The 15,805-nt window shown below is 36.6% G+C and overlaps 1 protein-coding gene across 4 annotated transcripts in view; it reads left to right on the forward strand.

The window, feature by feature from the left end:
* LOC100749015 overlaps positions 1–15,805 on the forward strand; it is a 140,362-nt gene that overhangs the window by 110,616 nt on the left and 13,941 nt on the right. For all 4 annotated transcript variants that reach the window (XM_024369789.2, XM_012389229.3, XM_012389227.3 and 1 more), the window contains 3 exons: positions 7,624–7,748; positions 8,815–9,022; positions 11,239–11,353. In XM_024369789.2, coding sequence (XP_024225557.1) covers positions 7,624–7,748; positions 8,815–9,022; positions 11,239–11,353 — 448 coding nt within the window. The remainder of the gene's footprint in view (positions 1–7,623; positions 7,749–8,814; positions 9,023–11,238; positions 11,354–15,805) is intronic.

Below are 15,805 nucleotides of genomic sequence, written 5' to 3' on the forward strand. Positions count from 1 at the left end.
GCAAGCACTCGCGTATTTTAAACGTACCGTGCTCGATAGCGAATTTTAACAACTCGTCGCGTTCTTCCTCTGTAGCCTTCGAATAGAAAAGTAAACGACGCCGCCGCTACTTTCAGCGGTGATCGAGGCTCGAAACGATCGGTCGTATCTGTAAAGCGCAAAGCGAAAAGGGTTCCGCGACGATTCTACGAACAGCCCCACCCCCGCGCTCAATTAAAAGAATTTACTCGGCAAACGATCGCGCATGCCGCGTTCAATGAAAGCCGACCGGGTCGATTTTTATAGTTTGTCCAGCGCACATCATCTCCTCCACCTTTGACCATTGCTCACTATCCTCCCCACTATTCTAATTTAAGACTCTATTATTCTCGACATCGCTGCTCGAGCTAATATTTGGCTTGGTAATTTCGACAAGTGTAATCGACAGCATAGTCGGTCGCTTTTCTCATTTGGAAAACTTTCCTGTGGCCAAACTGCTTTAACTTCGAACGTGACGTGATGTGACTTCGTACCATGCTCTATTATGAGGCTTCGAGGGTCGTTTAGGCGGTAACTCAGTATGGCATACTATATTCTCTCAATCTTTTATTGGGCATAGAAATGAATTAATTGGGCGTTGAATCAGGTATACGTAGCGTTTAAAAAGTTTGTATGCGAAGAGAAAATTAAAATGTACGATACCTTGATCGATGGGATGGTGTTTTGCTTAAAAATATTGTCGTATAGTTGATAAAGAGTTTGAAGAAACGAATATATACGTAGAGTAGAAAATTTATGGACACACGTGTGTGGTATGTACTCGAACGTTAAAAGCAATTTATCGAGTGGAAGAGAAATGTATTGTAGATTTGCAACGATAAATTTTATCAACGACAGATATTTCACTGTCACGTGAGAAATCTCTTTAGTAGAAGATTTAAATCTACTTTGGAGAGATAAAAGCTTAGATAAAAAAGCTATTACGCTCAGTTAAATAAGAATAATCATCTATCATTATTGATTAAAATGCTATGGAATGTAATTTAATAATTATTTATTGCCAACGGTCGTATAGAAAATGTTATTTCATTGTAAATTGATTATTTTAAGATAATCCACTTCCTATAGTATCTTTTTTATTGTTACTTCATAATTACGAGGACCGTGATTTTTATCTTTTTTCATATTTTAATCTATTTGATACGATCGAAAGAAACAGGTATTTTTTATTTCACTCGGAGAAACAAATTTATGTGCTGTTAAGTTAAAAAATTAACATTCGCGTGAAAGAAGCGTTGCGATACTTCATAAATCGTAAGCAACAAATACCTAACTAATTTTTCCCCTTGACGTTTTGAATATCAACCGATGAATTTCAGGAATGTCCAGCTGTCAGAGAAACACAGTCTCAAAAAAGTTAATCAACTCGATTCAAGCGGGTACGCACAGAGGTATCCTTTGATGGCTTGTCCAGGAAATTTTAACAGAATCGCCAGCAGGCTGGCCAACAACTAATAAACCGGTCACTGTTTCTATCGTTTCCGCGAATCGTTCGTTCCACCCCTTTTCACTGGCCCGCAGGGTTTTATATACCCATGGGACAAGCGTTCCAGATCGTGAAGAAATGGGGACATTGTCACATAAATTTACGAGAAGGGACGACTTATCAAATTCATGAGAGCGATAATTGAACGATGAAATTTCTTGAAATTTGTGAGAAACGGTTTTCACCGTAGTATTTATAGAAGGATAAGAAGATTGTTGTATAAAGCAATTTCAGTGTCAAAATAAAATTATAGACAAATGGTCCGCTGTTCGCAAGTATCCGAATTATTTAGTATTTATTAGTATTTTGTTATTTACTATATATATGTAGGAGATGAAAGAACATCGGGGCCTTTCTTCTGGAATTTTTGGGAAGATCTCCAATACTTTAGTCTAGACTTTTTATTATAGCTGTACTTAAATAATAGAACTTAGTAAGTTGAGTATTAAGTAAATAATAAGTTGAGTTACACTTGAATTGTGCACAAGTAACTTGAGTTCGACTTAGACTTTGGAAGGAAGCGCGTTTGCTATCCCGTTGACCGTGGATTCGTTATCGAATCTAAGATCATTGTCATTAGCATTTCGAGTATCTAATCACCATCTAATCATCATATTTGTACCAGTAAAATACCATCTATATTGTATAACAACAGTGGCTGATCCAAACGAAGATTCGTTACACGCTCCTAATCCCAATGAGAATTCGACATACTAGTTGTTTAAATAGTTGTATTAACATTAAAAGTCCTCCGCAGTCTAATAATCACAATCACCCGAATTTCTCAGTTCCCCGTTTCTAACATAAGAAGAAGATATTCAGCTATTACAAACTAAATTTTTTTATTATTTCGTATGATTTTTATATAGTCGGATTGTTGAATACACGGAATACCGTTATTCTCTCTCGTATAGTATTCTAAAAATATTTGGGTTAATCAGCCGAAAAAGATGGAAATTGGATACTCACGGTTGCGGATTAGTTGATGATTAATTTCGAGATTCCATCGAGTTTGTTATGCACACGTTGAAAAGAGTATTTTTTGTTAAAATATCCTTTCATCACGATGCAGGTATAATATGATTTCTGTTTTTAGACTTGGCTTTCAATCCGGAAGAGAATAGTCGCGTCATAAATATTGTTCGCGCCACGCTATGAACAATTTCAGTTTAATTAGCGATCTCCATTCAGATGCACGCGTGGGCGTGGGTACGCGAGCTACAACTCGTATCGTGTTCTCGTATTCCGTGCGGACTCTATGCTCTACGTTGTTCCTCGCGTATTTAGAACAAATGTACAGGAAGTTTATGTATATTGGAACAACACGAATCTTGAAATTTTCTTCCGTTCTACCATGCGTTTCTTTCCCCTCGGGATATCTGCTGATATTTCATTATTTTCATCGTTTTTAACTGTTTTATTGTAAATTTGTTATTTCATTCGCATCGCGTGTGCCTTATTGTCTGAAGTAACAAGTACAGATTTTTACAATTGTACTGTAAAAGACTTGGAACTGTTTAGAAAAAGATCTATATTGTCCCAAGGTTCTAATAATTCAATATGATTCTTCGATATGCATGGTTCTTCCTCGTAAAAATTTCCTCGTAACGCGATGTGTCTCCATAACATCGAACAACGAGATAAGCCGTTTTCCATGTTTTCCCCATTGCAGTCAGGGTATTGTTCCCCTCTAACAAGGGGTTGCTTTTTTCCCAAATAACCGGAACGATTCGCCATAAAGAGAACGCTTTTACGATCGTTGAGAACACAGAAGCATTTTCTATGGCATTTTTCAAATTGCTGGATCGAACGAGGGTGAAAGTTGAAATAAAATATAGCTGAAATTTTTTTTCTCATTCCATTGTCATCTCGTCGTTGATCCGTATTTTTTCGTTTGAGTTTCGACAATCAAAGCAGATTACTACGCGCTTTAATTTTTTAAACGGGGTGCTGTTTTCAAAATTCTACTTTTTTCGCTGCCATTTGTTGAGTTCGTACAATGCGAAAGGAAATTTCATCAAAACCGCTTGATCGCAACTTTTATATTATTTTTCTTTTCCATTTTTTCGTGTTTTTATCTCATCTTTTGACATTTTTCTCCCTCTTTCCTCTTCGTTCTTCTTTTGTACGTGTTAATTAGAATAATGAGAATTGCTTGAAGAACAATATTCGTTGGAAAATAGAATTTTTATTCTTAGGATCGGATTTCATTTAATTTATACGTTTTCTGAAATTAGATTAAATGCTATTTATACGGATTTATATGGAAGTGCAGTTTCGAGAAAAAGATTATGAGAATATTTGTTGAAAAATGACTTTCTTGGAATGTATTCTTTGCATTCTTTCGCGCATTAAAAGAGAGAGGCAGTATACAGTTTCTCCTTTTCCACGATAAACGTAAATCATCGAACGGACGCGAAGGAAAGATAAGAGAAGAAATTATTGATAAACGTACCTCTCTCATCGGCTTCTTCGATTAATTGCTTTCGTTGATGTCGATCGTTCCTGTAATTAGAAGTTACGAGGCAGAAGTTTTCAAGAAAGGTGGAAGGGCGTAATTTCTGGAAAACATAAACCGGAGGTTTTCTTTACAAAGAATTGTTACTAATTAGCTCGTGTAAGCATGCTGTGTACAAGGTTCGCTCGAGGCGGGGAATCTTGCTTTACTGCAACAACTTATATTTTAAAATAATTAACAAATATAAATTAAAAAAAATTACTTTAGTGCCAATTATTATATATATATATATAATGAAAATAAATTTTGATTTATTACTCGCTGATACAGTTATATGATTATGAATAAAAATTAAATCTAATAAAGCAGATATATCGTACTGCTTTAATATTTTCTTTAAACTTGTAAAAGCATAAAATTAGAAATAATTTGACTCGCACACTTTAAACTTAAAATATTTCTCACTTCTCTATAAATGTTTAGTCGTAGATGAAAATTAATGTATAACACGTGCTGTCCTGGAAGGGACAAAATTTCTGAAGCAAAGACACGTATCTGTTTCATGCAACATTTCATTACGTCATTTGAACGTGCTTCGGAAAATTCGCGCCATAGAAGTTTAATTAAAATCGGCAGGTGGTGTGTGTGTGTTTTTTTTTTTTTTTTTTTTAATATTCCTGCTTATGTTCGTGAAACGAACGTTCATAAGAAAAAATGCGAGCGGAAAGAGCAACAGCTGAATTTTATAAATGATCTTTATACGACATTCGCTAGGAAACTCATTTTTCATGGGGAATCATGAATCTTCTTGCGGAACACGAGGGAGATTAAGCTCGCGTTTTGTCGAATCGATAACTGGAACGACGACGGGGAACTTTTACCGTTCTTTCTGTTTTTTAAGCAACTGCCGGATACCATTAACGCTCTTATCTTTTTTTGTCGCCATCTGAAAGCTACACGACTTCTTGCTCTTTACCTTCTTTGCGATAGTAGCATTAGAACACTTTAACGTCAAATAGCATGCACTTTGCGTACTTCACAGCTTCCTCGCTAGAGTTTAATAATTTCGCGTGAAACTAGAATCTAACGAAATCGTAAAACTCCTGTGTTCTCTACCATATAAATAGATCTCAAACGGGATTTTTATATTTAACGTACAATACCGCGTACAAATTAATTGGTACAGACTGGATATTTTTTATAAAAAAAAGAAGCATGATTCTTTGCTTAATCATTTCATAACGTAACTATCCCATGAGAGAGAAATGATACGAAGATGCTCGATAACTTTCAACGACTTTTAAACCTGTACGTTAATGCAACATTTATGCGATACATTAATACGACACGAATAGCAAGTCTAGTTGTTTCTAGGAACGTTAGAATTCGTTTATCACGCTGAAAATTAATGTTTGCCCCGCTATAAAATACACCAAACGCGTGTGAATTTCGTTCTAGGTAACAAAATTCTCACACTTGAATTACGAAGCGACTCCGCTTTTAATAAACTGGATAATGTCAAAATATATATCTCTGCCTTTAATAAACCGAACGCTGTTAAATTATATTTATCTGTCTTTCCAATTACGGATCTTAATATCCAATAAATCAACGGCTTCTCTCTCAACTTCCACTTTAGATCAACATTTTACACGCTATATTGACTCAACACGAACTGCAATTCGAAACAAGGAACATTTATCATCTCCTGAAGCAATCTCTGTCGTAGCGCAAAACACACAGACTGCGCGTGAAGTTTCTTTTACGCAACAAATTTTGCACACTTGAATTACGAAGCAACTTCGAAACGCGTCTTCCGGGGGTAATTTCACGGAGGAGTAGAATCGTGCCGTTTAAACTCGACAAGTCGATTATCCGCTTGTTCAACGATAGAGCTCGCGAGCAATTATTCAGTTGCCCCTGTCGCTCGATAATCGTTGCTTATTATTTGCAACTGGAAACGAAGCGCGTTGCGTATCGGTTTATTGCACGGTATAAATCTACATTAGAACGCGCACACCTACGAAACCGATGATTAATTGTCGTCGAGGCCGCGTTCTCCCGCTGCCCATTAGTCATTGGCAAACGTGTTAATCCTCTATAATACAGAGTCGAGGATATTTTTCAGTTTCTGTCTGCGTGTATGCATCAGCGTTTTAGTTGGCCGATGCTTTGGCTCACGATCCTGAAAGCGGTGTCTCGTGAAACTAAGAAACGCCGGTGTCGCGTTGTTAAATGGTAATTTCATTTGCTGCGGCATGTGATTTATGCACCGGTTGCTAGCCGTTGATGTTAGTTAATCAAGATTCGTCGGTTCGTTCTATGCTAAATTTATGAAATTCAACCATGTTTCTACGAACAAGTTATTCGAGGTTCGGCACACGGAACCGGTTAATTCTATCGATATTAATCTCTGTGGTTAGGTGTTACGAGATTAGCGGATCCCTCGATAGTAAGTGTACGCTTGGCCGAATTCCATAGAATCGAGAGTATCGGAAGCTTTCAGTGAAGCGGATTGATCGGTCGATTTAAGATGATGGAAGGATTTTGGCAGCTTTAATGGGCGTTGATTCTCTACTGGTATCGTTGACGTGCACAGTGGACATCTGAACGCTTATGATCGAATAATTGTTAATAATAATTATTTTGAAGCAACAAAAATCCCACGTACCGAACAGAAAATAACTGTATCCGCGACTTTTCTCGTGCTTCTGTTTCTCTGCGCAAGTTTCGAAACAAAGGGATGGCCACAAACGGAAAACCTGGCAGTAAATCATCTGTGGTCCAGGACAGATTCGCAACGCGTGGCATTGTACAAACAACTCGCGTGGATCTATTTCCGTCTGCGACGAACGGGCCGAGTATCACACTGCCATGAACAATAAACAGCCTTTCGGGGAAAGTGGATGGAAACGAACGCGTGACAGTGTTCGTTCCGGCATTGTATCCGTAATTGCGTCGACATAATGCGCGCGTTAGGTCGAGTTACGCGCAACTGTGCGGCCCGCGTCCACGATGAATAAAACATGCACTTATAAAATGTCGTTACGCTCGATATCACCGAAAGGATACAACGCTTCGAGCCGTGCCATTTGAATAATGAATTCACGGCCGGTTAGTATGGTTTCCCGTAGAATTTTTTAACGCCGCGTTATTTGTTTCTCCGTGAATCTGTCAAATGCACGGAAGATGGTTTATGCCGTAGAGATTTAATAGTCGAAATGATCGTTTCTTTTTTTTTATGACAGAGAACAGATATTTGCTGGCATAATTCTACTATGTTACGCATACCTGGTTGAATACAAAAATATTTCGCCCGTTTACAAATTTAATTAGCAAACTATATTCGAACGTACGTACGCGATATGCTGCGCTCAATTAAGCTTTTATAAACTTCGTTAACACTACGTTAAAATTGCAGATACATCGGAATATTGCGATGTATTTACCAAATTTATTTACCGAAAAATAATTCGAAATGATCGAACGTCGATGTAGAACTTTATGCTTTTCACGTTCAACGTTGAAACAATGGAATATTGAAATTTCAGAATAATGAAATATTTGCTCGTAGCGTGACATAGTTAAAAATTTCTGTTTCCGGTAATAGCAGTTTTAATAAGTTGGTTTTCTGTTGCAGAACTCTTTAGAAATGCAGCAGAGGCTGGCCCTCTGGACATCGTGAAGCTTCGCAAAGAGGACAAGCTGTTGAACATTTCGGCTAATTTGCCGGCGAACACACCCGACTCTCCCTATGTTCTTCAGGTAACGATCCAGCTATCTTACACAGCTGTCTCGGCCATTTCGACTCGATCCTACTTTTCCAAATCTTTTCTCTGCGTTTCTCGCTAAATTATGTAATTTGCCGTTTCTTCTTCTGGGTACTTTCCTTTTAACGTCTGGCGATGGTCGTTTAGAATCGAATTGAAAAACTTCTCTTCAATTGCAACGCTTCGACGAAAAATTCCTTCCTCCATTGTAACTTAATCAATGTTATTGGAAAAATGAATAATTTCAATTAATAAAACAACGTGGATTAGAAAAGTATTTCGAAAAATTGTAGTTTAATAAGAAATACGTTTTATGTTAATATTTAGTTTAAAAAGAAAGAGAGGAAACGAAGTTTGGTTCGCCGGAGCCTCTCAATTTCGATCCCTTTATTCGGGTCTCATTGTGTCGAAACGTTTTTATCGTTCCGTTCGAGAAGATACGGTGATCGGTGGATAGACAATTCGAGACTTAAAATTTCACGATTCCGCTGCTCTCAATTCCAGTCAATTCAAGCGAAATCTTCCCTAGATTCGACAAATTGTCTCATGGATGAGTTCATCGAGCACCACTTTATTCCGACCGACCCGCTAAAGTGCATTTATTACATTGCAATATCTCTATCGTGTTATGTCCCTCTTGACGTAGTATTTATTTCAATTAATATCGATCACGAACGATCATCAACTTTCACATGTTTAATCAAATAAATAGTAGAGATATTAAATATTACAAATGGGCAAACATTTATATATTTACTTACATATTGCAATAATCCTTTAAACGATTACTTATTAATATTTAAATGACACAATTATTAACGGATTATTTTCAATATTCCTGTAAGCAGACCGAACAAATTTAATTCCCATCCATCTTCCCGTAAACGAGAAAAATAGCGACATCGATAAAAGAACGACAAGAATACAGTCCCTTCGAGACGACAATATATTTTATATCTAGATCGCAAGAAGAAAAGTTTCGTGCTATTACACGATAAACTCGATGTACAGTTGATGGAAGTTTGAATGTGGCTATAAAGAGTATATTTCCTGTTTTCAAGATCGTCGGAGCACATCCGGCCTCGTCTGGGGTGATCGAGGCGGAAGTGCTGTGGGCTCTCGAGAGACGTGTGGCGGCCTTGGAACAGCAACTTCGCGAGCACCAAGAAGCTCTGAACGCGTCGCCATCGTATGCTCTTCGCGAACTAAAGCGGCAGGTCGACAGTTTCAAGAACAAGTTGGAGCACAACGAACAACTCAGTTGGCTGAGTAAGTTTTACATTACACGAATATTCTTTCGTTCGTAAAAATGTACAGATTTTCGAAAAGATCGGTCGTACTTTATAATATCGTACATTGCGTGTGAAATCAACGCTCGGAAGATCAATTGAGATAAAACAATCCGTCAAGTCGCGGATATTATTATTATATTGTTATTATGTTTAATATCATCGAAATAAATAGAATTGTTTGTATTCTTTTGAATTAAAAAAAGACACGGACAATTTTTTTATTTTCTACGCTTAAAGAATGGCAAAAATTCAGCGTGTAATTCAAAAAGTTTTGAAATATCTGAAACGAAGCTGGCAATAAAAAGAAAATAGAATGACATAACTGAAAACATAAAAAGTTAACGTTCAAAAATAATAGGATGGAGCAAAAATTCTACCATTTCTTGTATCAGAGAGACAGAGAAAGGGATAATCTTCTTAAAATGCTATTGAAAGCGTATTTTCAAAAGATGCCGAGCTTTCTACGCTCCTACCATTTTATTTATTTTATCTTCTACGATTTTTTCCTTTTCTCTTTGTCCAATCGACCATTGTTCGGTGCTTTCAAGCCAATATAAAATTGATCAGAAATTGAAATGGAATATCACGGAATAAAAGTGAATCATTCTCTCTTTTATGTATAATTTAATCTAGCCGATCGTGCCACGCAAACATCAGCCGCGCGCAAAATTGCACATCTGGCCAAAGTTGCGAACCGGAAAATAAAGGACGGAGCCGAAGTAAACAGCGGCAAATCGAAGCGTTTCGAAGCTTTTCGTTTTCAGCTCGTCCCTTCGCCGTTTTCTTCTTCTCCGTTTCTTCGTCCTCTTTGGCGAATCGTAAAATGTCAGAAGCGTTTTCCGCAACACGTCTTTCTCTCTTCTGTATTAAAAGAAATAAAAATAGAGAAGAGAAGAGGGAAAAGGGAAGATAGAAAACTCGTTTCGAGGTGAAAAATCGTTGCTTTCCGCCTTGTTGAGTTTCCTTCGATTGTTCGATCTTTTCGCAACGATTGCCCTCGTTATTTTTCGTAAATTTTTCTCCACGAAACGGATATCGTTGCAGGCGATCGTTTAGAAAAATTTCCGGCCATTTGCGCCCAATCGAAGAATCATTTTAACGCAACCGATTTGCCAGGGACGATGGATATACGCGCAGATAAACAGTACATCGCATCGGTCGAATACGCCTACCGCTGAATAAATATTTGCCCATGCAAGGAACCGTCGCAGCTATTCCTATCTTCAATTTCTAGCCAAACGCGTATATAGATACAAGGTTTCCCTATGACCAGGCTACCAACGAGCTTGGCCCCAAAATTTTCCCTTCTCCCTCTCTTGTTTCCCCTTTTCACGATCTCATCCCCTCTCGTCCCCTTTTTCATTTGATTTTTGTCTCTTTCCTTCGTATTCGTTCCAATTATATGATCGAAAGATTTGTAATAAAAACGATGCCCGTCCATGCTTGTTTCTTTTTCTGGAAATGAAAGCAATACACTAGAGCCATTGAAATTTCTGTTTAACACATTTCAAATTTTGTTAGGAAAATATCCATTATACGAAGGGCTGAAAATTATAGCGGCGTAAATCAATCCGATCTAGTTTTCGTAAAGTAGCGTTCTGTATTTATTACAAAACATTCGTTATTCGTTATTTTCTCCTTATCGTGAAAACGTATCGCGACAGAGAATAAACTTATAATTAGCTATATAATATAAAAGCAAAGAGTTTAAAACACCAACTTAAATGCTAAAACAACTAAAATTAAATACTCGGTATCTTGATATACACCGCGGAATTTTCAGTCCGCGCAACAGAACTTTCTTAATTTGCTCGCGATAAGATGATCCACAGGTTTCGCGTTTTCAGAAGCTTCCGAGTTCCCAATTCGCCGACACTGTGGAAGCTTTTATTCCCAGATTTCATCGACCAAAGCTATTTTCCTTTGTGCTTTCTCTTTCGTTTCCTCGCGAAACTCTGCGATTTCGATGAGTTTCTTTTTCGACGAGAGCAGGTACGACGTGAATCGAGTCGAATTAACGTCTGAATTCCAATCGAAGTAATTAGTCCAATGACTTACAATAAGTGACGGCATGCGGAGCGTAAAATCGTCCTGAAATAGCGTTCCAATCAATCAGAAACGCGGTTGGCCCCGTTGGGGCTTATGGACGTCGAACGTTTTCCGGTTCAATCTCCAGACCGCTGTCACTTTCAGGTTTCTACAAACAGCTTCCAGAGCCTCTCTACGCGGATTCCTGCCGCAGATTGCAGTATCGTCGGAAGAGCGACAGCATGAAGCGGAAGGTGCGAGAGAAGTTCCTCAATATCTGGTGAGTCAATAGAAATTGCCGTTCTCTTTACGACTTATGCCTGGTGCATCTTCTTTCTTTGCCCCTTTACGACCGACTGCCCAATCTCTTTTGCTGTCTCGAGTCGCGATTTGATTCTGGACACCAAGGGGATAGGTGAAAGAACGATAAACTGCTCGATCGATCTCTACGCCAGCCGATATTTATGACGAAGAATCGTGAACATCGAAAGAAAAAGTTACATGGCATTCTCTATTTCGTTTTTTTTCCTTTTTTCTTTCTTTTTCTTTTTTCTTTTTTTTCTTTTTTTTCTTGACATTATGGGAGATTGATATCTATGCCATCGTGCATAATCGAACTAACGTTATCGGTAGGATCTAAAAATAAGACAATTAAATGCCGCCGGTGATTATTAGCCATCTGAAGAATTTTAATCTTCGGAAATTCTGAATTCAAATATCGGAATTTCTATCGTATATTACGAAACTTCGAATACCACGAATATTTATTAATAATAATTAATCCTTCGTACGCAAACCAGAGCCAAGCGATATCTCTTCTCTTGAATTTCTTACAGATCATTTTTTAACTCTTCTATCGATATTTATACTATGTTACACGATATTTAAAAATCAGATATTTGACAATTGTTTCAATAAAAATAGTAATTCGAAGTGAGGTGATCGAAGGGAGGCCTTTTGTTTAGACTCAGTTTGGTTATGAAGGATTATTTATTATTTAGAGATATTTGTAGTATATTTCAGGGTTCGTTTCACACACGTATTTTTCTGCAATGAAATTTTTGTCACATACGATAAAAATTGCAAAACTCAAATTTAAAAGTTTCGAAGGTAGAAAAAGCTTCGAAAACATTGTAAAACTCGAAACCAGCGAGTCTGGGAAAATATTCTCTGCTATATTTGGCATATTTTTATAAAATTCGTGTTGTGCGTGTATCCTACGAGCATTCCAACGTGATATTAATTTAAATATTCCCGTAAAAATAATGTAAAAATACATTTTATAATCCTCGAAATCGTCCCGAAGCATCATCGAATCTTTCAAGCCTTAATTAAAATTCGCAAGTATCCATAAATAACTTAGCTGGATATATATATATGGATGGATATCCATTCTATTTTTAATTCATCGCTACAATTGACGTCACTCTGATTCATTAAAACCATCACGTTCATTGAAACTTACCATTTCGACTAAACTAATTTAACATGAACTACCATTCAAACATGGACGGAATAAACAATTTAACAGAAATACGATTGTTTCAAAGTTCAACATCGGGTAAATAAATCGTCGTTTTATAAACATTCGTCTGTTTGAAACGTGGCATACGACAGGCCAAAAACGTCTGACCGCTTCGACGTTGGTGATTAATTTTCATCTCAAGGAGACGAGTTGTGCGTGACTCTCTGGATCTGCTTGCGTAAATATCTACGATATATCTACTATCTGTCTGATCATATCGCGGCTATCCGGAGAGAATCGATCACGTGTAGATTAAATTGACAGTAGGAAATTAATCAAAAGATTAACCGTGAAGTGATCTAATTCTTTTCGCGTGCCATCGAAGAAAAGCGTGTGAATAGGTTAGCGGAGAAAGACGCTGCAAATATCGTGTTAAGTCAGGTGAAATTATAGTTAAGAGGAGTTTATACCGTACAAATGGCTTTTGACGTCTGAGTTACCTTTTTTAGGACAGAATGTTTCTCAACTGACGAGAAACATTTTTTTTTATGATTGCTAGTAATAGAAATACATTTTATTCGCATATTTTGACACAGAATGCACGATACAATGAAATTTGTGGCTAAAATTTTACTGATTTTGCCAAAAATAAGTATATTTATCATTTAATTAATTTAATAATTCATTGAAAGCTTAGAATTGTTCAAACTGTTGTATGTCGAACTTGATTGAATTTTGAAAATAATCGAATATGTTCAAATATCAATTTGAGTAAGTGTAACTTAATTAGTTAAATTTGTGCTTGAAATCAGAAAAATTAACTAGAACTAGTCATATAAAAAAATGTAAATTCGTAGAAATCAGATTCAATTGAGGATATTCGAAATTGGAAGGAACAGGTTCGAGAAATTAAAAGGAACAGATTCAAGAAATTAAGTGGAACAAATTACTCAAAATTTCGTTTCACAAAATTCCGTAAAATCTATCTTCTAAAGCAATTAAACGCCACTTCTCCGAGCAGTTAAATATCAAAATGTTCAATAATCGGTCCAATCAGGTTCTACATATTATTTGTCAGGTTGATTCTCTATTACACTACAACAAAGTCATAAATCGAAATCGTTTGCAACAGAAAATTTGGAAGACTGCTGGAAAATATCGCATAGAAGAGCAGTTTCATGACGACAACAACGAGATTTTGATGAACCCTGTTGTTCGTCAATCGCGATCAAGTGCATTCAGGGGCATTCAGTTGAAATGGAGCATTATCACGTCACGTACGAGGCAACTATCAATAAACCTGTTCGGAAATTATTGAAATACTGGAGCAGTGATTGAATCGAAGTAGCAAACGAGATACACTAACATTATTCGAAATAGAAAATTTAAGTAAAGTCAATATAAATTAATTAAAATAATAACACTAATGGATCGTAAAAGTTAATTGATCAAATTTGTATTCAAGAAAAAATTGACGAATCTGTGTTCGATGTAGTCTAACCAACAACGAACCTAATTAACTACAGTTAGAGATAAAGCTCGATAAATCAATATGGTACATCTCTGATCGTCATCAAATTTAATCTACCCTTGACAAATCATGTTGGAAAACCAGCGTTTTTTTTTTTAATCTTTGAAGTTGGACGATTTTACCATTTTTATTTTTGCGAGTGAAATTTAAATTTTGATCAAAATTGGTCCAAAAATAAATTTACACGATATTTCGACTATATTTTTTTAAAGTAATATTAGTTTATCCGTTTATTTTTTTTACACAACACGGCAATTTGATTTTGTCGTCCTATGATCTTGTTGTATCTCTTTCGAGAACACTCTGCGACGATCGTAATTGATCTATTTAATTTCAATCAGTGGCGTTAGAAGGTGAACAACTTGGTTTACTCTGAATCCAGGTTTAAACTGTCCATTATGCTTTTAGATTTACGTTTTCAGAGAAACTGAAACTGAAACGGCTGATGTGTTCCGATGTGTAGAAGTTCCAGTGGGAATTTGTTAAGTTATATTATTTATTATTTGCCGAAGTAATTATTTATAGAAAGTAAAATATAGCATCTACTGCAAAAGTATAATTTTGTGAAATGATAAGTTTGAAGCATAGAAATCCAATAATTAAACGTTTCGTACAAAATTCCATATTTAATCGGATTTTAATTATAAACTTTAATAATCCCGTTATTTAAATGTTAATCAGTATCAGATGTGATGCAGCGACGAGTAAACAAATCCGTCATACCGTTGAAAGGTAATTTATCACCCAAGATTTTTCAAAGGTAGTTTATATTCCGCAGTAGTATAAGTCAGCCAATAGGCAGACGCAGATATTCCGTTCATATACGCGTGTTGAGAACAAAACCCATTAAACTTTATGATATACACGAAGTGTCACGGTATATTTTTACAAGGGGGTAGCTGATACTTATATTCTTCGCATTAAAACTTTTTTAAAGTATAACAACTATGAAATAAAAATGGAACAATTTTTTTTACCGTTGTTTCTGAAACAGATAACGAGTAACACAATTAGTCTACGATTTAGCATTATTAACGCATAAATGTGACGATAATCGACGCGAGGCTAAAAGTACTATGTCTCTCAACGTTTTTGGACGTTTCGTGAAATATATCGATCCGTTTCAGGAAAGCATCAACCAATACGCTTTTTCGAGTCCAACGTATTTGTCTGCATGTTGCTCGGTACTATTTTTTGAGGACACTCCGTTCGTGACGAATATAGATTGCAACGAGAAAGTCATATAAAATAGTCACGACCGTGGGATAAATAAAAGTCGAGTTTCATTTGACACGCGTAAAATGTATGGACGCGGATATTCAGCTATGAACCGTTGCACCGGCAAGATCTTTCCAGCGGATTTACCACTATTCGAATTGTAGAAAAATTGCCCGAAAAGGGCGATTCATTTGCATTTGATCTGAAAATTTATTCGTTTCTCACCCGAGGATCTCTATATGAATGATTCATTGAGAAACAAATTCTAATTGCGTTAACATTATCCCTCGTGTTAAAAAAAAAGCGAACGGATAAAAGAAACTGTCTCATAAATTTGTTCATACACTGTTAACAGTAGGAACGGTTATACCGAAGAAGATTATAAATCACTGGCGTTTCTATTTGAACGCGCGGCACACGCGAAGCAAGTTCGTAGCACGAAGTTCCATAATAAATCAAGTCGTCGCTCCGTCGCGTTAATGCTCCTCGTCGATCGTTGATAGTACGAGACTTTTATT

This window comes from Bombus impatiens, unplaced genomic scaffold, assembly GCF_000188095.3.
Source record: "Bombus impatiens unplaced genomic scaffold, BIMP_2.2 scf_0640, whole genome shotgun sequence".
In the NCBI taxonomy this organism is placed as follows: domain Eukaryota; kingdom Metazoa; phylum Arthropoda; class Insecta; order Hymenoptera; family Apidae; genus Bombus; species Bombus impatiens.